Here is a 22,669-nt window from a genome sequence, read left to right on the forward strand (position 1 = left end):
CTCATCTGGAGCATATGTCGGGTTTCCATTATGCATATTAAATATGTTGAAATCCTCATACACATGTCTTGGTTGTTGAATAAAAGAAGCAAGAGTTTCTGGTTACTTTTCCCTGATGTATGTTGAAATTGAATATGTGTGTGTGTGTGTCCCAGCTGCTGAGCGCCATGGTGGCCAAGTTGGGAAACATGGATGACCCGCTGCCACAGGAGTCCTTCGAGGGGGTCGACGAGGACGAGTGGGTGAGTGAACGTAATGGGAGCAGCCGTGAAGATGAAGTCTCCCAACTTTTCTGCCTTTCTGTTTTCAATTATCAAGTATTGATGTTAAAATAAAGAGTGTGCTTTAACAGTAATGACACACATCCTGCCACACAACACTCTACTGTGTCATTTTCTACATTATGAAACCTGGTACAATTCATTGCAGCCTACAAAATCTCTGCAACAAAAGGTGTCTTATAATCAACATTGTGTTGATTCAACTGAACTTCTGAGGTTGCTCTTTCCTATGGTTAAAGAGTTTATCCTGTTTTTATGGCAAGCTGTCTTAGCCTCAGATCTCCAAACTATTTGAATTTGGGTTTCTTCGGGAACTCAGAAACCTTTATGACTGATAAATACGGATATTTTTAAGTTATTGAATAGGTTATGGGATCTGGGCGATATGACTAAAATCAATATCCCACTGTTATTACATGTTTTGTTTTTATAATTAGGAGTTTTGGTTTTATAATGTTGGTTTATTGCTATATTATAATATATTTATAGAAATACAACTCATCTGGACTTATTTTCAGCACAGTCTCTGGTGTTTCACATAAATAATATTATACATAATATCAATGTATAGCATGATACGGCAAATGTTTGAAAAATCACATATAAAATAATTAATTTGATGTTGAGTAGAGTGAACTGTGTTCCACTGTTATGCATTACATCATTTTGTTGTTTTTAATTATAATTAGCTTATAATCCTTAAATTCAACAACACAAGTGTGTAATATCATCATAGCATCACAATACAGCTCCATTGAAATCTGATAGATGATAACAGCAAATAATCGCCTGAGGTTTGTAGAATAGAGAAATGTAGTCAAGAGTTTATTATGTAAATATGGAGACATTCAGGATCTATGGGATATTGATTCTGTCATCTGACTTTGTATTCTCTGTCTTCCAGGATGACTAGAGGGGACGTCGCCTTCCTTTGCTTCAGTCATGGTGCCAACGACAGAGGAGAGACCAGCCAGAGTCACTCGTGTGTGCTGTGCCACCCAGTCGTCCTCTTGAGCTTTATCAGCTACATCTCAGCCTTCCTGCACACTCAAAGAATACTGTACAGTGTAAAAGTCTAAACGGTTTAAAAAAAAAAATCACAATAACTAAAACCTCTGATATCAGGCGTGTATGTATCACAATATGTTTGGGTTTTGAAAATCAAATGTCACATTGTCAAGTTGATGTTCATCATATCAGACTGCATGAAATTTGATATGAAAGCTGGAATTTATAAATATTTAAAATCATATTCTGGGATAAATCTGACTAATTGGTTTGTTACTATAAAATGATGTCACACTATTCACAGTATTTAGAAAAAAATCCACAATACAAGATGATACAACAATAAATACCAGACAATTCTTGTCCATTGATTTGTATAATATAGCTCCAGTCAACAGATAAATAAACATTCCAAGTCAATGAAAACTGCAGGTAACCAAAGCAATAATACTTCTGCTCTCATGTTACATTACCAGTTAACTCTTAATCATGGGTTACACTGTCTACAAACAAGCAAACTTTTTTTTTTAAAAACTGGATGATGATTTGAGCACAGCTTCTATTCGTGTCTGTGGTATGTGGTCATGCTATGAGCATGATAGTTCACTCTGGTGTCTTAATATTTAAAAAATAATGGTTTTATGCTTGTGCCCATTGTGCTATTTTCTGATAACGGGATACCAGGTTGTGAATTGTTGTGTACAAAGTTGTTATCCGTGTGCACATTTACCTCCACAGTGGACCACTGCTTGCTTTTTTCCTACTGGTCAGTCATGTGAGCACGCTCAGTCAGATTGTGTCTTTGAATAATGTAATGTGGATCTTGAACATCATGCATCTGATGTAAAAAACCTTGTCTTCCTGTTTGTTCAGGTAAAACACACACACACACACACGATTACTGTAACATGTTCAAGCCTTCAGATGCAAACACCACAGTGAGGATACAACAGGGTCACCAGTGTTCATGTTTGGCCTTGAACTGGAATTTCTTATGACAACAACATAAAGTTCACTTTTCTTTGTTATCAAATGTTAGAATAACGCCATTTGAACATGATAATGTGTTATTGTACTTGTGCCAGTTAGATTTATTTGAATATTTTGACATCTAGGAATAGAATAGTAATAAGTAGGGGTTAAAGGTCAATTATAATGAGATGTTTTCGTCTTTTGGTTGTTATGCATTGAAAGCCAAACCACCTCCTTTTTGGAGTTTTAAAGGGGCCTTTGTACACTTAAAGATGATTGTTTCTCTTAGTTTCTTGTTTGCTGGACTTTTAATCATGATCTTTGTCGGTTTTCAGACTGTTTGGGGGGTATTCCTCACTTAAATGAGCTAATTTTCTTATCCGATGTTTATTAGTAGTATTCAATCACGGTGTGTATGAAACAATAACATTACAGTATTAATAACTTACAATGCAGCCATAACAGCCATCATGTAATTCCTAATCAGGGCTATAGCAATATCATCATTTATCCAGGCTTGAACCAACCGAGTTTGTTTACAACCTCTGATGGACTGAAATAAACCAACCAATTCAGCCACGCATGGTCATGCGCATCATGTTGTACACATGAACTGCAGGTGTCGTCAGTGTTTGTGTGATGATGTGTACTGTATGTGCTTGTGATTCTCAAACGCCATACTTTGTAATTTTTGGATATTAACCTGCCTTCCATTGTGTAAAAAAAAAAGAAACTTCCTTTTTATACAGTGAGTAAAGCATTGTTTGTTTTTTACTGTCTTACTTGAGTAATGGTTTGTGGATTTTTTTTTTTCAATATTGTCTCGCAAAATAAACACCTTTCGAATCCATTAATACTTGTCCTTGTGTGGTTAATATTCATAAACTGCAGTGATTTCTGAGCTTGTTAGCATCAAGGTCTCTTTGGTTGAGACTACGGGCCCCTTAAGTGACATGTAAAATAAATAATCAGAATCAGCTTTATTAGTTGAGTATGTTTGAACACAAAAGCTATTTGACTTCCAATCACTTTCAATTCCAATCACTCTCAAATATATATATATACATATATATACACACACACATACAAACAATGTATATACACAGGTCAAACTCACTGTAAACTACTTATACCGTAGTGCAAATAGTCTGGGTTATGTCAAGTAACTTTAGGTGCATACAGTACATAAATAAATAACAAAATAAGTAAATTAAATAAATACATGTATAGTTTGCCAAAAATTCATACAAATAGTCATACATCACAATTTCATTTCTATATGTGATGCACATTATTGTTGTTTGCAATACCACACACACTTGAACTTTATGTATATTGTTTGTCTTTTATGTCATCTGAATGTTGGTTGTATATTGTGTATTTTCTGTAAATAATATGTACATTGTCTGCATTGCTTGAGAGACACCAACGGCCAAATGCCTTGTGTGTGTGTTAACATGCTTGGTGAATAAATCTGATTCTGATTCTGAAGAATAAATAAATGGAGTTTGGTCTGTATATTGTTTATGATATTGTATAACATCTGGTAATGGATGTTCACTAAATAGGGCTTCTAAGCTAACTCTGACTCATTAACAGCTGTTTTTATGTTGATCAATAAGCATGGTCTTTGATAAATAAATACAATAAAAAGCTGATTTGTGATCAGCCTTGTGGTGTAGAAACCACATCGATGGCAGACAGGTCAGCACTTTTAAAATGAAATGACTGAAGCAATCAGAAACTATATTATGGTTTAAACTATATTATTATCTTATCCTGTGCAGGGTCATGTTCAAAGTCTGGTTTATTGCAGAACAGCTGCTCTGACACATTAATTTAATATACTAACTGTTTCAAACTAGCAGCAGTTTAATAGAACAACGGATTACACTGACCTTGTTTACCAGAATGCCTCTAAAACTGATCTTGGTCCCCTAAATGTTGTAGATAACAGAGTCTGCAGATTTATATTAGGCTGTTCTTTTTTTACACACCATTGCACAATGTTAGACACACTCAGATGACTCCGTCTTGATATAAGACATCAATTTCACTTGTACCACTTTATTTTGAAATGCACTAACTTTAACTATCCTTATTGTTTCAAACAATTTTTGTTCCTTATATGACAAATTATTCACAAAGACACTCTGATCAGATCATCTTTATGGTCCTCTTTGTATCAAAAGAAGGTGATAAAAAAGCTTTTATATTTCTGTCTATGTCTGATTGGAATAAGTTACTTGCAAATATCAATATATGTTTTGTTTTCTCATCTTAAAACAAATTCCCTTTTCAGTAATGCTATCACTGTTCCTTTATAGATTGATCATTTTTCTTTTGATTGTGTCTAGTCGAAGGTAATAACTTCTGTTTTTGTTACTTAGGTTCTTGTTTGTATGGTTGTTTGTTTTGTCATTGTTGTGTTATGTATTATTGTGTCTTGAGCTGTTTTGTGTTCTATTTGTTTTCTGAGTGTTTGTTTTGGACCTGCTTGAAAACGGGGGTACATCTACATTTAAATCTACAAATACATCTTAAACGGGTTTATCCTGATATAATAAATTTTGATATAATAAAATTTCTAACAGTTTGTTTCAGCATATTTCCAGTAAACAACAATTTTGAGGCTGCAGAGCTCAGGCTGCAGTTTGGCCTCCCTGCCGGTAGGTGTCAGTATTACAAACAGCCTCCCGTTGAATTGTGCGCTAGCTTGAACTTTGACCCTTCAGTAACCTTCACTGGTGTTGCTACATGTGTGAAAACAAGTCGTGCTCTGTCGGTAAAAGGCGTTTAACATATTAAAAATGGTAAGAATACATTTCACAGTTGTCGTTTTCTTATACCCAGAGTCTTTGTTAACGTTAGTGTGGAGCTTTGTTGCTAAATGTTAGCATGAGCTGGAGACGTTGTCGCAGTTTACTTTTCCAGCACTGTTACATAAGATAGCTGCCTTCTTTTCACTGTGACAGTGTTCAATTGGTCTATGTTTAGCTAATGTAACAAAAATGTAAGTTCCTGACATCTTCTTAGTTACATTACACCAGGACTCAGTCTATAATGTCACCTGCTAGAGGTACAGGCACTGTCAGAGGACTGGTGTGATCATTTTTGTCTTCATTCTTGCATTCATGATGTTATTATTTTTTCCTCTGCAGGCTAAATATCTAGCACAGGTCATTGTGATGGGAGTACAGGTGGTGGGACGTGCTTTTGCTCGTGCCTTACAACAAGAATATGCAGGTATGACTCATAATGTGGCCATAAGTCTGTTAGAGTTTCAATGTAGTATGTAAAACTAATGCATCCAAAAAACAACTGATTCATCGATCAGCAGATTGATAAGCAATAATTTATATTATTGTTCAATCGTTGCAGTAATTTATCAAGCAAGAATGTCAAAAAATTGGCTTTTCTTTGTTTTATATCATTGCTAATTGAATACCTTGGAGTTTTGACTGTTGCTTGGACAAAACAAGTAATTTACAGACAAAACCCTTGGTTCAGAAAACATTTTTAGAGACTGAGTGAGTCATCACAAATTACCATCAGATTAATTGTTTGCAGCAAGGGTTGGCTGATATGGTAATTATGATCACGTGAGTAATAGAGATATTGTCCAGAGCCCAACAGATATATTGGTCAGCCGATATTATCGGACGATATTGGCCCGTCACAGATGTATCGGTATCGGCATATATGTGGTCTGATATGCACCGGTATTTATTTTTTATTTTTTAAACCTGCAGTGCAGAACTTGTACATATAAATGAACATTTGTTACATTCAAGCCTTCGCCAAACGAGTTCACACAATGCAGATTAAGCCTATCACCACCCGATAAGTCTCTTTGTATTTCACAGTACACAGACTTACTAAATCTCATGTCAGGAGCGACATTCCCGTGCTGGCTGGCTGTTTGGCTCTTAATCATGACTGTAGACTTTCCAAATGTTATTGGACCAAATAGATCAAATTCTGATAGTGAAACAAGTAATTTCATGGGGGTTGTGTGATGCTCAAAACAATCCACCATTTTACAGCTGAAGCAGTAGGTTATGGCCAGTGGTGTACTGGCATACAGGGACAAATCCCGTTGGGCCGATGGACCAGTGGACTGTTAGAAACATACATTTCTTGGCTGGTGGACATCAAAACATATCTGTTTTTACCGGCCCCCTTTACTCTCAGTGCCAGAAGGGGGAGACAAAAGTCCCACACTCCAGCTTTAAAGTTACATTTTATGTATATTTGATCCTTTTTCTTACTTCAAGTTTAATACATTAATGTTTTTTTTCATTTGTTCTGTGTTTTTTATTTAGATTTATTTATAATTATTAAATTCCTGCGGTGAAGTTTACTGTTTTAGTGCACTGATGTCATTTCATAAAATAAAGTTTATTGTTAAACTGTAAAATATCATGCCTCCATTGCATATCTTTGTAACTGCATTTGAGGGGTCATTGCAAAAAGAAAAAATGTGTGTTTATGTATATATTCTGTATGATTATTGGCTGATATATTGGTATTGGAATTTTTTTTTACTCCCTAATATTGGTATTGGCATCAACTCCAAAAATACATCACTGGTCGGGCTGTAATATTGGCCCATAATAATATATATCACAATATGGTAAATGTATGTGTAAACACATGTTAGATAAGTAAACTGATGTTCAAAGTAATAAACTGTGTTTTAGTGTTATGTCTAGTGTTTACTCTTGATAATATTACAACCTGCTCAGAACAGAAATTTGTAGAATAATATGATGAAGTTATATCATGCTGAAATTTGATAAGTCATAATATCATAGTGTCACCCAGCCCTAATTGCTTTCACATTGATGTAGGTTGTCTGATGAAATGAAGTGGTGAACTTTAGTGTGTGTGTTACATTTTTACCCCCTTACAGCCAGTCAAGCAGCAGCGCGGGCGAGAAACACTGCAGGTCAGCAGTCGGCTGCAGCCTCCAGCATCACTGGGATGACCCTGCAAGAGGCTCAGCAAATTCTCAATGTCTCCACACTCTCCCCTGAGGAGATTCAGAAGGTGCGAACACACTCCCTTTACAGGTTTTTTTTTTTATAGCACCAGCCACTGTCTAAACATGTCTCTCTGTCTATATGAGTTCAGCACCCTCCTTAATTTAACAAAATTATTCCTTGAGCTTTGCAAACCGTTTCATTGTGCCAGTGGAAGAAGAGTCAGATACAGAGATACACCATGATTTTTATAACAAAAGGATTCTCCCAACCCGAATCTGTCTTTTGAATATGAAACATTCAACCCCTCTGGTGGCTTAACACACTGCCTCTGTCTAATAAAGTTTTCACAGCAGGAACACAGATTTAGATTCATGTGAACTGACTTTTGTTTGATTTATTTATTTTTCTACAGTAATGCTTATCAGAAAATGTGTCTATCTGTGTCTTAAATGAAGATGAAATGCTGTTACCTGAATATTCACACTAATGTGTATCTCTTCCAGAACTATGAACACCTTTTCAAAGTCAATGATAAGTCAGTCGGAGGTTCATTTTACCTACAATCAAAAGTAAGTATTGTGTAGCTCATGACACAAGACATTTCACTTTTTTTGTTATTGAAGTATTAATTAGTTATATTGCATCACACTGTATTGTAGAGCGGAAGACAATTAAGGTAACTTGTAATTTAGAATAGAACAGAAGCAAATATGATTTTATTTTTCACAAAGTGGATAATTGTTTTTAGCTCACCAAAACATAAAAAAACAGCACAAGAACATAAAACTAAGATGTAACAGGACGTCATAGGAATATAAAACACAGCACAGTGGTGAAAAGTATAAACAAAATGATTAAAAACAGAATATTGGGCATTGAGACATAAAACAATGCCTTATGTGAAGCAGGATTTGCAGTAGGGCTGCAACTACCGATTATTTTCATTATCAGTTAATCTGCTGATTATTTTCTTGATAATTTGAACAGTTGTTTTGTCTATAAAATGTTAAAAGTGAAAATGCCCATCATAATAATAATTTCCCTGAGTCCAAGGTTACATCTTTAAATGTCTTACTTTGTCCAAACGACAGTCCAACCCCCAAAGATATTCAGTTAACTGTTACGTATGACAAAGAAAAGCATGAAATCATCACATTTGAGAAGCTAAAAGCAGCAAATTCTTGGCATATTTGCTTAAAGAATGATTATTTGATTATCGTTTGATTAATTGACTATTTGTTGCAGCTCTGTTTATTTGAGTTTACAATGCTGATCACACTTAGAATAAGAGACTTCTTAGAAATGTTTTTGGTAGCTAAAGACTATAGCACCTATCAGAGTTCAGAGTGTTGATATATATGTCACTCAGCATATTATCTTGTCAATTATCAATGCAACTCTACTAAAAAGCTTACTGCTAAACCTGCTGTTCAGGTCACCAAACTGTGATACGGAGTTGAATGTCTGCACCTTCTCAATCCGAGTTTTGTAAACTATTTCTAAGACTGACTGATTGTTGGGCTGTTGAGTGCATTTCTTGAAAATATGGTTATGGATTCTCAGAGAAGCTCAAGTTGTTGTCTGACCCCGTGTCTAGACAGCAAGCGTGTCAGATGCGTTTTTCACGCGCACATCACACGCAACAGATACGCTCTAATTGTAATCAGTGCAGCTGTCTGCACCGGCTCCATGCATACTCACGTCTTAGCTGCGTCTCACGGGCGTAACTGCGACCTGAAGCGTTCATTTACGCTTCAAGTCTATTTCCCTCCGTTTTACGCATCTCACTACAGTCATGTTTACTGGGCTCTGAGCGCTTCCAACACACGGGTGACCTACGCTCAACACTGCATAGCGTAGTGCATCACGCTATGTTTGCTGTCTAGACACGGACTTAGGATGTATACTTACAACTGTTTGCACTTTCAAGTTAGAGTACATTTGCATTAATACCATTAATATAAATTGATTAATTAACCCTCTAGACCACAGTAGAATTCTAAAATGTTGCTGCAGTTCACTGAGAACCCTCATGAGCATTTTCCTACTCAATCCAAACAGCTCTATCTCAAAAACAGAAAGAAACTGACAATCAAGAGATGTTTTCATTTTAAAAAAACACAACTTCCTCTTAAATGTGGTACCAATATGTGGCATGTGTAGCAGAAACATCAAGTAATTATCATTATAAACCTGCACTCACTCGTAACCCCACCTCCCCTCAGGATGACATTCATGTGATGAGGCACTGATCAGTTTCTACAGTGTGAAACATACTTAATATACAAACAATATAACTTCACACTTTTTCTTTGGAAGAAACTTTATTATCATAACTGCAAAAGTCACTACAAATTGTACACGCAGTTACAAAAAGTAAAATCTCAAAGTCAGCCAATAATAGCCTTTAGTAACATCCTATTTATTTTTACTGAGGTGTACATAATATGAAATTAATAAATGTAATGATGCCAAACAATCAAAATATTCAATGAGAGATGCAACGGATCCTAAAAGAAGATCAAATAACTCCAGGTCAATTTTACAACAAGAATGTGATCCACAGCATTTCCCTCCATCTGCTTCCTAGTGTCAACAAATCATAGCTTATAATCAAACCCTATTTTCACTTAAGTGTATATGAAATCAACATATAACTATGCCAAACAATCCAAACATTCAATGAGAAATCCATCTGATTCTACCTAAAAGAACAGAAAGTAACCTCAGGTTAATTTTATAACAAATGTGATCCACAACATTTCTCTCCGTCTGCTTCTCGAGTCAACATTCAGAGTCTGACAACAAAACAGGTCCGTCACTGGATAATGCCCGGCTTTCAAAATACATCCCACACTTCAACCCACACAGCAGTGTTATAAGAACAGTCAACAAAAGTCGCCAAACTTATATGGAAAAAAGAATTCATACGGGAAAAAGTCGCCGCAACCCGGTCAGTCCTCCCTACCGACGAGGCACTCTGCCTCATCCGTCTCCATCTACAGCGTCCGTCTTTGGCAGTGAGAGCTAGGTAGGTCCCATTGTTTACTGACGGTGATTATGCGATTTTGGGCCAAAAACTTGACCTCAAAAATGTCTTTGTTGCTTTCCACCATGCATGATGAGTCAGGATCTCTCTCACAACACAATCTTACGGCATCCGTGACACTTAGTCAGCAAAGCCATTCTCTTGTCTACAAGAGGAAACCGGGTGGAAACCCACAAAAAAAAAATTATGATGATGTATATTTCCGGTTCTGGTTCATCAATGACAACTTAAAGTATCTACAATACAATAAAAAAAGCTCATGACTTTATTTTCCCTTTTTTGATACACTGGAAATCATTTTAAAATGACAGGCACTCTTGGGTGCTATGGGGTCTAGAGGGTAAATAAAGAGCAAGTAGACTGCTCAGTACACCGAGTACTGAAGCCTCTCTATGACAAGGACAGGTATGCTGTGCACAATGCCAGTTTGCTTTTATGATTGTAACAATTCAGTCTTTGTTTTTCCTCTTTCAATCTCTGTTCACCTCACTGTGTTTTCACCCTCAGGAGAAAACTTAATTTGATGTTTTTGTGGCACCAGTATTATTGAGCCATAGATGCAGTTGTGAAACATTAGAACTTGCGCAACCTGAAACAATGGTTTTCATATTCTTAGTCACTCAGTTTACTTGTTTTGCTCATAACATCCAAACAATGATCAGTTCTCTTTCTGCTTTTGTGTCTGTGTCAAATATAAAATTACGACGCATGTGACTCTCAGCATGTACAATAGGAGGAATCCACTCTTTGAACTGGGTCATGTTTGAAATTAAGTTGTTACTGATTTTATCTCTCAACAATTCTTCTGTGCTCTGAGTGAGCCACAGTGTAATTTAGTTATTTTTGAAAGAGTCTTTCTTTTCTCCCAGTCATCATTATTATTGTATGTGTGTGTCTATGTCCAGGTGGTGCGGGCTAAAGAGCGTCTAGATGAGGAAATAAGTATTCAGACGCAACAAGAAAAGCAGCAGTCACAGCAGAAAACGGAAACATGAAGTATGAAATGATGCTCGCTCTTTCTTTCCTTTCCCCATCCTCTGTAAATTATAACCTAATAAAAGCCTTCACCTTTTCTCTAGTCTTGACTTTGTTTACGTTTTTTTCTTTTAACCAGTTGAAGCTTTTTCAAGATGAGGAAGCACAAACATGATAACATTAAGATATATACCAGTTATTAAAGAAATGTTGTTCTTCAGAGGCTTACAGATCGTCACATGGTTTTGTGTGGTTTGCAATGATCTGATGAACATAAAGAGTAAAATAAATTAATGTTAGTTTTTTGGTTACTGTGGGTTTGAATATCTAAAACACATAATACAGTGAGTGAAACTACAGCTCATTGATCATTAATCAGAAACAACAAATCTCTAATATTTTCATGTAAACCTGGAAATAATTAGGAAGTTTGAGGCGTTACAACATAAAATGAAAAAGAAATATTTAAGATTCTGAACTATTTCTGGGTCAGTAATCAAATTTAAGCAAATTTGTGGCATTGACCAACTTACTGTAACTCCTTTGTACAAAAGGTCAGATTTCCGTGAGTTGTATCCCTTCCATTGAAGCGTTCAGATGACACTCAGGTGGATTTGATCTACTCATCAGAGGCTCGTTCAAGTAACTCAACTTGCAGCCGGTGTTCACCTGTTACTAATATGGCTGTTCTTTGTTTCCAGCAGATTATTGCTTACCAAGTAGCATAGTGATAGTGGTAAACATGGCATCAGAACTAAGTGAAAGTGTCAGAAGTCAAATTATTCTAAGCAAAGAGGTTTTCTCAGTGTCAAATCATGGCTAGACTAAGGTGGGCAGTGCATGGAACTCTAAAATGCTTTGCACAAACTAGATCAGTTGTATCCAAAGCACTATCAGGCAGACCAAAAGTGACCACACCATCAGAAGATCAATACATCAAGTTTAGTTCACTGAGAGATACAGAATTTGCTAAATAAAGAATGCAAAAGAAGGCTGCCTTGTTGTGGTTTCAGAGGACGAGTAGCAGTTTCTAAACCACTTCTCAGGAGGGGAAACAAGGCCAAACACTTCGGGTAGGCTAAGAACTACCAGCATTTCACAGTGGATGACTGGAAAAAAGTCATTTTTATTGATAAATCCAAGTTTGAGATGTATGGCAGTAACAGAAGGGTGTATGTAAGGAGATGAACAGGAGAGAGAACAATACCACAGTGTATCAAACCCACAGTGAAACGTGGTGGTGGGAATATTCAAGTCAGGGGGTGTTTTGCCTACTCTGGATTTGGACACCTGCACTGAATTTACTACACCCTGACCAAGGAGAAGTACCACTCTGTTCTTCTCCTCTGGTTTGCATCTTTGTGGTAAAGGATAAAATAATGATCCCAAACACACCTCAAAGCTTTGCAAGAACTACTTGAGGACCAAAGAAAATCAAGGAGTCCTGACTGTCGTGAACTTTCCTCCACAGCCGCCTGACCTCAACACCATTGAACATTTTTGGGGGCACTTGACTGAGAAAGCCAATCACTTTGTGATGTCACAAGAAGCTCATTGGAACATGGTCAAGCAAAAGGGGGGCCAACCAAATAATAAAATATTCTGAAATTCATGTACGTTTTTCACTCAAATTGTTAAGCTGATATTATCATTTATAATGAAAAAAAAAATAGTATTACATGTGAAACAAATGCAAAATAGAAGTATCTTGACTAGTGGTCTCAGACTTTTGGACCCCACTGTATTTAAAGGGGCATTGTGTATTATTATGTACATGTACATTTCCATAATGTGTAGTGATTGTGTGATTGGGACAGAAATGAAAACACAAGTTGTATCAAATGCCACTTTATTAAACATTTTTCTTTTCATTGACATTATTATCAATATCGTAATAAAATTCCTCTAAAACAGGAGAACACCGCTATGTTGTACCAATTGGAGACTTTTACAACTCTAAAATTCTGCATGTTCAACCACAGAACATGATGCCAGGAAAAAATATATTTTCATATAATCATTTTTTTTTCATATAGTGTATAGCTTCTATATTTTACCTATAATAAAAAGGCACTTGGAAAAATTAAAATACTGACATAATATCTCACAAATGTGCAAAAAACATAACTTGGAACAGGCCTTGCGTGGCCTTAGTCTTATCATTAACCCTTTGTGCAACACTGTGGCACTTCAGTCAATGGCACCCCTTTAAAATGTCACTGACCTAGCTAACACAATTTTCCTGTGCCCTGGATTTCAGTTCCACTTTTCATAGCTTTAAGTGAGGGTTACTTTAAAATCTCCAGGAGCAAGTACCGCTTTTAAAAATAAGACTTTAAATTCAGACTGAGGATGACTGTATCAACAGTGACAATTTTTTACAATTATTCTTGGTTCCCAAAACAATTGATGAATAAAGCTCTACACTGAGAAAGGATGTAACAGCATCCCCCTATCTACACACGCAATGAGGGGAACAAAAGTGCAGTTCATTACAGACTGAGCTCAAAGGGTTAATGGATCATACAGCTTATTTAATATTGAAAATATTTGGACCCTGGGAGGATCCGTGTCATATTATCAGCTTTCTGCCGCTGTGCTGAGTCTCTGTCCCTGTCTGCTACCAGCAGAGGAGAGATGGACAGACAGGGAGGAGGAGGAGAGCCGTCGCATCTGTGGGTTTCACTGTTGCCACGGAAACCATGTCTAGCCTACTTAACACCTGTTTCTGATGACATCACACACCAGGATTGTCCACTCACAGCGAGAGATCCTCTTCAATACTCTCTGATATCAAGAGACTGACCACTGGTGTGTGTGTGTGTGTGTGGTGAGGGGGGAGGAGGTGTCTGAGATAATAATGACAAAGAATTACTGAGGCAGAAACACAGGTATGAAGTGCATCGCTGATGTAAATCCTTGCAGACCTGTGGGCAGCCCAGCACAGCTCGTCCTCAGACAGGGAGGGTTATACTTGTTTTTGTTTACTGTGAATGCGGCTTGCTAGTTTAACTGTTCTCTCCATCTCTGGTAAAAAGCTTTGTGGCCGGGAGGTGGGGGAGTTGAGCCTTTTGGGTTTAATCTATAAAAAAAGAAAAAACCCAGAGGGCAGACAGAGTTCAGTGGCCTAGTTTTCTGCAGGCTGGTATGCATGTGAGTGGCTGCCACATTGGGCACAGCACAGCCAGTGACTTCAGAGCTGAGAGGGCCGTTTGCTGGGTAGGTGGCCAGATGGAGGGCGGCTGCACGGCACAGCTATCCTCTGCCTCTCTTCCCTCTGCTGGCACACAGCCTCTCCCCTCATCTCTCCCTGTCCCCTGTTCATTCATTTATTCATTCAGCCAATCGTTTCTCTCTTTGCTCTCGCACTCTCCCAGTGATGCCCGCCATTTCACAGTCGGATGTTATTTCTCTATGGCTTCCCTTTATGGAACTGGAATTAAAAGTCAAAACAAAGGGAGCAGAGACCGAAGATAATTCTTTGTAAGGACACTTAAAACAAAATGCGTTTTTTTTTCTATGCCCATCAACTCTCTAAATGGTCCTCAGTGCACCAATGTGATTGTCATGGAGGACTGTGATGTCATGTGGCCCACTGAATACCTATCTAAAATCTCATTTTCCCAATAGAGCATTGGTTCCAAACCTTTTTGGCTTGCAACCCCCATAAAATGAAGCAATATCTACAGTTTATGGTCATAGTTTGGACATATTGTTGTGAGCAGATTTCTTTCCCACATGCTTTCATTGTACATCAATCTCACAGACCTGAATAGGTGAACCTACTGAGTCTACAGCCACGCTAGCGTCTCTGCCTGTACTGAGGCTTTGAGCTAAATGCTAACATACTGATGTTAAGCAGGCTGACGGGAATCTTCTAAATTTTACAGGTATATGGTCATAAAGTAAAGTATTGAACAAATTAAGGTTAACCTGATGATGGTGCAAGATAAAAAGTTACAGGATCACCAGAGTTATTAATATTCATCCTAAAGGAGACATGAATATCTGTATCAAATTTCATTGCAATCCATCCAATAGTTGTTGAGACAAACAAAACAAAGACTTTCAACCTCATGGTGGCGTTAGAGAAAAAGTCAGGATCACCAAAGCCATTAGGATTTATCCTATAGGCACTATGACTGTCTATACAAAATTTAATGGCGATCCATGCAAATATTGTTCAGATATTTCAGTCTGGATAAAAGTGGTGGATTGAACCACAGACTGACTTTGCCATCCATGAGCCACCCAGCTAGTGTGGCTAAAAGCAAATATTACTAAATAAACATTAACACTATTTTGTGTAATGGAAAAAAAATTGTCTTTTATATCAATGAAATCATCTTGATTAAATTGATACTCTTCAGAATCATTTCAGGGAACTTTTTGGGGGTCCCAAACCCCAGGTCGGGAACCATTGCCCTTAAAGATGACCCAAACCTCTCCCTCTCTTCAACTCCTCAAAAACTCCTCCACAACAGCAGAAAGCTGAGCGTAGAGCAGCCTTCGCAGAACACAAGAAGCAACTTCAACATCAGAAAAAATGTCTCGTCTGAACAACAGCAAAAACAAAACAAAACAAAACAAAAAAAAACAATGACACAAATATAAAACAGCAATAACTGATTATTTCTAAGACTGGGCGATGGAAAAGTAAGACCGCCAACAAAGCAGATGGGAAGAGGAGAGATGGAGGAGTTAAAGAGAAGAGGGTTGTGTGTGTGTCAGTCTCTTGAGGGAATGTTCCTTGTGTTGTGATGATCCTCTCCTGCTCCCCTACCTCTCCTCTGTTAGACACGGCAATCAACATCATACATGCATTAGCAAACTAGCAATACAAGCCTGGAAGGACCCCACAGCGAAATCGACCCTTGCAGGCCTGAGCCAAAATGAGATAAGAGCAAGACAGGCTTTAAAGAACCATGAATTGGCAGTAACATTTCATAAAACATGTAAGAAATATAGTGTGTGGTAAGTGCATGTTGACTGCGTAATCGAACCGTGAGAAAAGTTTTCCCAGAAGTCAAAGGAGTCTTTTTTTCTTTTCTTTCTTTTTTTTGCCCCTTTGGACAGAATAAAATGAGGCAGTTTGCAATAGTGTGGCTTCCTAGACAGTCCAGCTGTATGTGGCATTGAGTGCATCACACCCCCCTCTGTGGCATAATACGTACATCCCTCTTTTCCCTCTCCAGGTATTTTTGGCACAGCTTGGGACTTGTTGAACTTGGGACAAAACTTCAACCAACACGGCTATGTCGGGCTTTGAATGGATGACCACCTGTTTTTCACAGCTGGTTTTGGGTCGGGTCACTTTTCAAAGTACAAGACGCTAGTGTTTATCACCACAGTGGCCCTTTCATACACAAACTGGCCGTGTTGATTCAATTACGGGAAAGCAGCTGGACAATCCAGAAGCAAAACAGTGCGAGTTCTGTAAATGACAAGTGGGATGTTGTGTATCTTGTCCGACCAGAGGGGGGAGCCAGACACACAAGTGCCTTAAATTTCACTTGTGTAAAAGAGGAAGTGATGATTGGTCATTGTCAGGTGATATTACACCATTTGTCTGCAGTAAGTCATCAGATTGCTCTGCGCCCTAAAAGCCCCTAGTCTGAATGCCTGGCACACATTCTGGTGGACTAGGCTGGTCCGTGTTTGTCACCCTCCCCAAACTGGGGACAGATTGTCAAAAATTGCTCTCTCCCAGTTTATGTTACACTGGGGGAGCCAAGAGGTTAGCAGCAGTTTTGAGGTTTCAACACTATAACCATTTGACACTATTAAGTGCTGTGTTAAATTGAACTGTCTCAGAGCTGAAGCCGGCTCCTGCAGCCTTCTCCAGCACAACACCCAATCCAAGACAGTTTGAGTTCACTTGCTTTGGTTTGGCAAGCTTGTCTGAATCATATTAATCACAGTTTGTGAAAAATAGGTCATAACTTTGAAATCAACTGTGGAGAATCTTCCTGTCACGTGCACGTTTGCCTAACTGAGAGAGCGTCATTCAGTTTCATGGTGTATCTATCTCACTGCTAAGCTGGAGGCACACTGTCGATTAAGTATAGTCATATATAAATACTTTAATGAATCAGGACTTTTGAGAGAACACAGAGCACTAAGACTGTCACGTTCATGGACCCCCGTCCACAGAACCAGCAAACAGGAATGAATAAAGTATAAAATAAGCAACAAGGAGCCCGCTGTCAGGCCTTGTGATAGAAATACAGAGCCTTACATGTTCCTGAACAGAGTTCTTGGGCCCCTTAGTTTCCCAACAATAAAAGAGGCTTGCGTTGTATTCTTAATTCTTGTGAGGTGTAGTGTTATCTATTGTTTATCTGACTGAGTTTCTCTATTGTTTTCTTTTTTCCCACCCCCTCTCTGAAATGCATTGCCTGGATTTGATTGTGCGAGCCAATCCCTATCACCTTTGACTGCCCGTACCCTCACTATGGCGTTCACCCTCCCATCCCGACCCCCTGAGCTCTTCTGGAATGTGTGTGTGAGTGTGTGTGTGTGTGTATCAGTTGACCACAGCTGGCTTGAGCACCACGGTGCCTGGGGGGATGACCACCCAGGACAGGGGATCATGAGACCCTCCTGTGGAAAGGTTTAGGACCCCCCCAGTCACCTCGTTCTCGCCTTCCTCCCCCCGGCCCCTCTTGGCCTGCTGACTGGGGACCCTGCGATCAGACGCAGCCCCCAGCACGGACACCATTGGCAGGCCCAGGGCCGAGGAGGGGAACGCCGGGGAGAGCAGAGGGGACTTGGCCAGGCCCAGCGGGGAGCCATTGAAGGACAGGATGGGTGTGCCTCCCAAGCTGCCTGGAGGGGAGCTGGGGCAACCAAGTGTGCTGAGGTCCAGGGGTCGAGGACTGAGGGGGGACAAGGGCAGGGAGCCGCCCAGGCCCTGCAGAGCATGGCCTCCCAGGAGAGCAGCCGCTGCCCCTGGGATGATAATGTGGGCTCCACTCACATAGGACAACTCTGAATCCTTCCCCCCTCCACTTGCAAGCACTCCACTTTGACTCCCCTTCAGCATAGAGCCTACACCACCTGGGGAGCCCTGCTCCTGAGCCACAAAGTGACCATGGGCCTTGATGTGCTTGCGAAGAGAGCTGGGGTCTGTGTAGCGCTTCAGACAGCCCACCATCTTGCAGTAGTAGGGCTTGTCGACATAGTGTGTGCGTGTATGCTTGAAGCGGTCACTTGAGTTGGAGTAACGCTTGTTGCAACCCTCATATGGACAAATGTAGGGCTTTTCACCTGCAGGAGGAGAGAGGAATCATGTTTTAGCTTTGACATACAGATACAGATTGGAATTTTTTATATACTATGCATACAACAGGTTTTCAGATAACGTTTCATATATCCAAGGGTCATGACCTCCAACGCCATTCTGTAACTCACTGGGTGCAGCTCCACCACTGACCTGTGTGTGAGCGGTTGTGTATTTTGAGGTTCTCCAAGCGTGAGAAGCTCTTGTTGCAGGTGGGACAGCGGTGGGGCTTCTCGTTAGTGTGAGTGCGGATGTGGATGAGCATCTTGTACCTGCAGCAACACAAAACAACATTCACTATAGCAACTACCTCTTTAATTCTGCCCTCAGATGTACACTTCACTAAAATCACCCCAGTGTATGAAACACTCACCTAGCATTGAACCCCCTCCCTTTGCGAGCGCAGCCCTCCCAGTGGCAGCAGTAACCAGAATCCTTCTCAGGCTTGACATGGAAGTCATTGACATGATCCACCAAGTCTTGGAGGGAGTCAAAGAGCAGATGGCACTGGAGAAGAGAAGACATTCAGCATTTCAAATTGCGTGTGTTGTTTTGACGAGGTTCTTTTGACTTTGACCATTTTACTTTCTGGGTCTCACCTTCTTCCAGCGGCAAGCCAGTTGTTCATCTGCTGAGAGGTCAGGAGAGGCCCTTTTGTCACTCGTCTGGCCAATGAACATGGAGGATGGCAGGTGAAGTCCTGCCCCAGCTCCGATTGGCACAAAGAACTGAAAGGCCTGTGAGATGTGAGAATTCTGGGAAACAATAAAAAAGAGGAAAAGGGACAAGGGGATCATCAGTCTACTGCACCAATAATAAAGAAACATGCACTTAAACTTTACTGTTTCATCATATTTACCTAAAATGTGCAAAAACACCTGAAAACTAAATGTGTCAGTCTATAGGTTAATTTGCATACACACTCCGCTAATGGCAGTTATGTGTTCACAACATGAGATATTCTTTTTGAATGGATAAAGTACTGGTGTAAAACCGACTTCTACACGGAGTGTTGCATTATGGGTTGTTTGTAGCATTAATGTTGCTAGGCTAGAGAGTGTCTTAAAGTCTGTTTATAGTGAGTGTGTTAGAGTCAGTCAGCCCTAAAAGTGTTTCGTTAGTCCAGTTTAACCTGCAGGAGTTTCTGAAGGCTAGTGTAACATGTTTTTCTGCCACAGAGGAAATAAATTCATGATGAGTAAAAACGAGTCCAAAGCGTCTTCCAATGTCTCTACTGCAGAAAAGGAATATGTCAAGCTGCCAAATACCGTTGTCAAAGATGATAAGGAGCTCAAAAAGACAAACAAGCTTATAAATGCTAATTGCCAGAGAAATTTTTTGACCTCTAAAGAGCCTGGCAGGAGAGTGTGAGTATGCAACTATACTATAATGTAAGTTATATTCAAAAAGTAATGTTATTTTTCCAAAAACAGCTATTGGAAAAGGGGGAGGGGGTCGTTTTATAATAAGGGTCACCTTATAATCGGATTATTATTTATATTTGTACCTCGAGCTCAAGTTCGTTTGCCATCGAGAGCTACTGTGACTAAACATATTGAAAATTACTTTGAGGAGAAGAAGGATGAGCTAATGTTAGCTCTGACCACCTACTGCTGGACAGCTCTCACAAATGAAAGCTACATCACAACTTTTCTTAAAAATTAACCAGTTAGTTACCGGTTAATGGGTGTCAGTCTGTCGAAAGCAAAATTAACTGAAACTGACATCCCTATTTCCACCACAGGAACTTTCCCCAGGAATAAGAACCTTTTAAGATTAGTTCCTCTGGTTCCAAATACCTAGAATTTTTGGTCCAAACGGGGCTAAAGACAACAAAACAATTACCAGGGTAAAAACTGCCTCTTGTCTCTGCAGCTGTGATAGTCCTATGCAGATGGCATAATTGAGAACAGACAATCAGCTGGATGACTGGACACTCCACCTCAGTTGAGAAAATACTGGATAATGCAGTGACAAATCCCCTCTTTTTGTCAGTGGAGTACAAAAACTGCTGATCGTCTTCTTCAAAAATTCACTCTACTTGTTCTCTTGTAGTCACCCGCTGCGAACTATAAAACCCTGACACATCCCTGAGCTCGGCATGAGAGCTGTAAGATTCACTGAACCTCAGCTGAGGCTCAAAGAGCTAATGCACCATCTCTCTCTCTCTCTCACACACACACACACACACACATACAGTGTAACTTAGCTCAAGCATAAAACAGAAAGGAGCCCTGATAAAGAGTGGAATTTAGAATAAGTCAATGTTGTCTTGTGAGACCAGGGGAGCACAAAAAAGAGAGAAAAAGGGTGCAAATGGGTAACAATCCTGTGGCTGTCTCATCGTCGTCAGCTATGTCAGAAATGTGTATGTGACAAATTTCATAAAATGAGACCAATTTCCTTCACTGAGCTCTGCCTCTGCATGCAAAACTATGTGAGCTGCTTTGTGAGATGCTGTAGGGGAGAGAACATGTGAGTGTGCCTGTATGCAGCTGTTCTTTTATAAATGCTTATAGTGTGTGTGTCTGTGTGTGCGTGTGTGTATGTGTGTGTGAGAGAGAGAGAGAGGGAGAGAGAGTAAGAGGGAAAGAAAATGTCCTATTTGCGTCCATGGGGGATAAGTAAAGTGTAGAGTTTATGTGTAGCGATGGGGTCGGGGGGCTATCTAGCACTCAGTGGGATGCAGGGCGGCTGAATGGTCCCAGCCAGCGTGTCTCAATTCAATTGAGAGGGAATTGAATTAGGCGGCGTGAGGTCTGCATGGCTGTACCTTGTCTTAAATCCGATTATACATGTACACACACACACTCATACACACATGCACACACACGTCATACCAGTGGGGCCACTGAGTGCAAGTTGCACAGACAGAGGCACTTGTTGGGGACACAAGAAGTGTTTGATAAGAGCTAATAGCTCCCTCTCCTCTCTCACACACACATACACCTCCCACCTCTTGCATAGCCGGATTCTCTTATAGAGGGTATGACACAACCCAGTGTTGTTCCTGATTTCCTGACCAACTGAGTGTTGGCCACTTGCTGCTTTACCGTGTTTATTTTAACTTGGAAGTGAACAAAGAAAAAGTGTGAGAAAAAGTAAGAGGGGGGAAATAATATGGATATTGAAGGGCAAAAGTGGTAAAAGGTAAGGTGGAACACCTGTATTGGATTGATGCAGGTGTGTGTGTGTGTGTGTGTGTGTGTGTGTGTGTGTGTGTGTGTGTGTGTGTGTGTGTGTGTGTGTGTGTGTGTGTTTGAGCTCGATCATACTCACCCCTGAGGGGATGTAGTTGCCATTGGTCATTTCTGGAGAGCTGGGGGTGTGGCGGGAGGAGGGAGACAGGCTCAGGTCCACTGCAGGGGGGGTGGGAGTTTCTGTTCGGTCATGAGGGACCACCTGCATACCTGAGGTAACACACACACACACATGCATACACGCCTGGTAAGATAATCTCTCATATGGGGACACCGTTCCCACTCTGTCACTCTTTCTCAAATGCACATTTTAGTTTTACTGGTTTTACCTACTTGTGTGTGGAGATGCTGGCGAAGCGGGTTCAATGACTGCGGTGCCATCGTCTGCCATGCGGAGCTGGCGAGCTCGCTTGGGGTGTAGTGGGGAGAGTGGGGGTGAGCGCGCCCCTCTGTCCCGCCCATTAGCTCGCCGAGGGAGCTTCAGGTCCAGGGGCTCGTCCAGGGACAGCATGACCGCAACCCTCCGACCTCCCACCTGCACAAACATCCAGTGACAGAGGGGCAGAGTCAGGCCAAGTGGGGCCAGTGGAGGATAGCTTCATATAACCACACATACGATGAAATGCTGCATTCCGGTGTGAAACAGCGACAGATTTCAGAAGACAGATTCTCACACCTGCGATATTTCCCACGTGAATATTATTCAAAGTATTTCACATTCCACAATCCCATTGGGTAAGAAACACTCCCCAACAATGGTAAACTCACCACAATTGCAAACTGAAACACTGAGTAAGCCAAAGAAAAATAAACACACACACAGACACACATACACACACGTAGAGAGCTGAGTGACCCCCTCCTCTTTTTCCATCCTGACCTTTACTCACACACTCTTCCTGAGGAATGTCTAC

General features: G+C 40.0%; 3 protein-coding genes across 5 annotated transcripts in view; 2 read left to right on the forward strand and 1 right to left on the reverse strand.

The window, feature by feature from the left end:
• The window catches only part of coro7 (coronin 7), a 107,428-nt gene extending 104,313 nt beyond the window's left edge, over positions 1-3,115 (forward strand). For both annotated transcript variants that reach the window (XM_067615410.1, XM_067615411.1), the window contains 2 exons: positions 156-242; positions 1,186-3,115. In XM_067615410.1, coding sequence (XP_067471511.1) covers positions 156-242; positions 1,186-1,194 — 96 coding nt within the window. In that variant the 3' untranslated portion in view covers positions 1,195-3,115. The remainder of the gene's footprint in view (positions 1-155; positions 243-1,185) is intronic.
• Positions 3,116-4,953: 1,838 nt separating this feature from the next.
• On the forward strand, positions 4,954-11,376 carry pam16 (presequence translocase associated motor 16). Its single transcript, XM_067615424.1, has 5 exons — positions 4,954-5,074; positions 5,423-5,507; positions 7,177-7,313; positions 7,753-7,818; positions 11,204-11,376. The coding sequence occupies exons 1-5, from the start codon at positions 5,072-5,074 to the stop codon at positions 11,291-11,293; spliced, it is 381 nt and encodes a 126-aa protein (XP_067471525.1). The 5' UTR covers positions 4,954-5,071; the 3' UTR covers positions 11,294-11,376.
• A 1,729-nt stretch (positions 11,377-13,105) lies between these two features.
• Positions 13,106-22,669, reverse strand: part of glis2b (GLIS family zinc finger 2b) — a 29,359-nt gene continuing 19,795 nt past the window's right edge. For both annotated transcript variants that reach the window (XM_067615414.1, XM_067615413.1), the window contains exons 2-7: positions 22,089-22,290; positions 21,835-21,965; positions 19,155-19,310; positions 18,929-19,062; positions 18,709-18,827; positions 13,106-18,542 (exon numbers count right to left, since the gene is read on the reverse strand). In XM_067615414.1, coding sequence (XP_067471515.1) covers positions 17,800-18,542; positions 18,709-18,827; positions 18,929-19,062; positions 19,155-19,310; positions 21,835-21,965; positions 22,089-22,266 — 1,461 coding nt within the window. In that variant the 5' untranslated portion in view covers positions 22,267-22,290 and the 3' untranslated portion in view covers positions 13,106-17,799. The remainder of the gene's footprint in view (positions 18,543-18,708; positions 18,828-18,928; positions 19,063-19,154; positions 19,311-21,834; positions 21,966-22,088; positions 22,291-22,669) is intronic.

The sequence above is a fragment of the Thunnus thynnus genome, chromosome 17 (assembly GCF_963924715.1).
Source record: "Thunnus thynnus chromosome 17, fThuThy2.1, whole genome shotgun sequence".
In the NCBI taxonomy this organism is placed as follows: domain Eukaryota; kingdom Metazoa; phylum Chordata; class Actinopteri; order Scombriformes; family Scombridae; genus Thunnus; species Thunnus thynnus.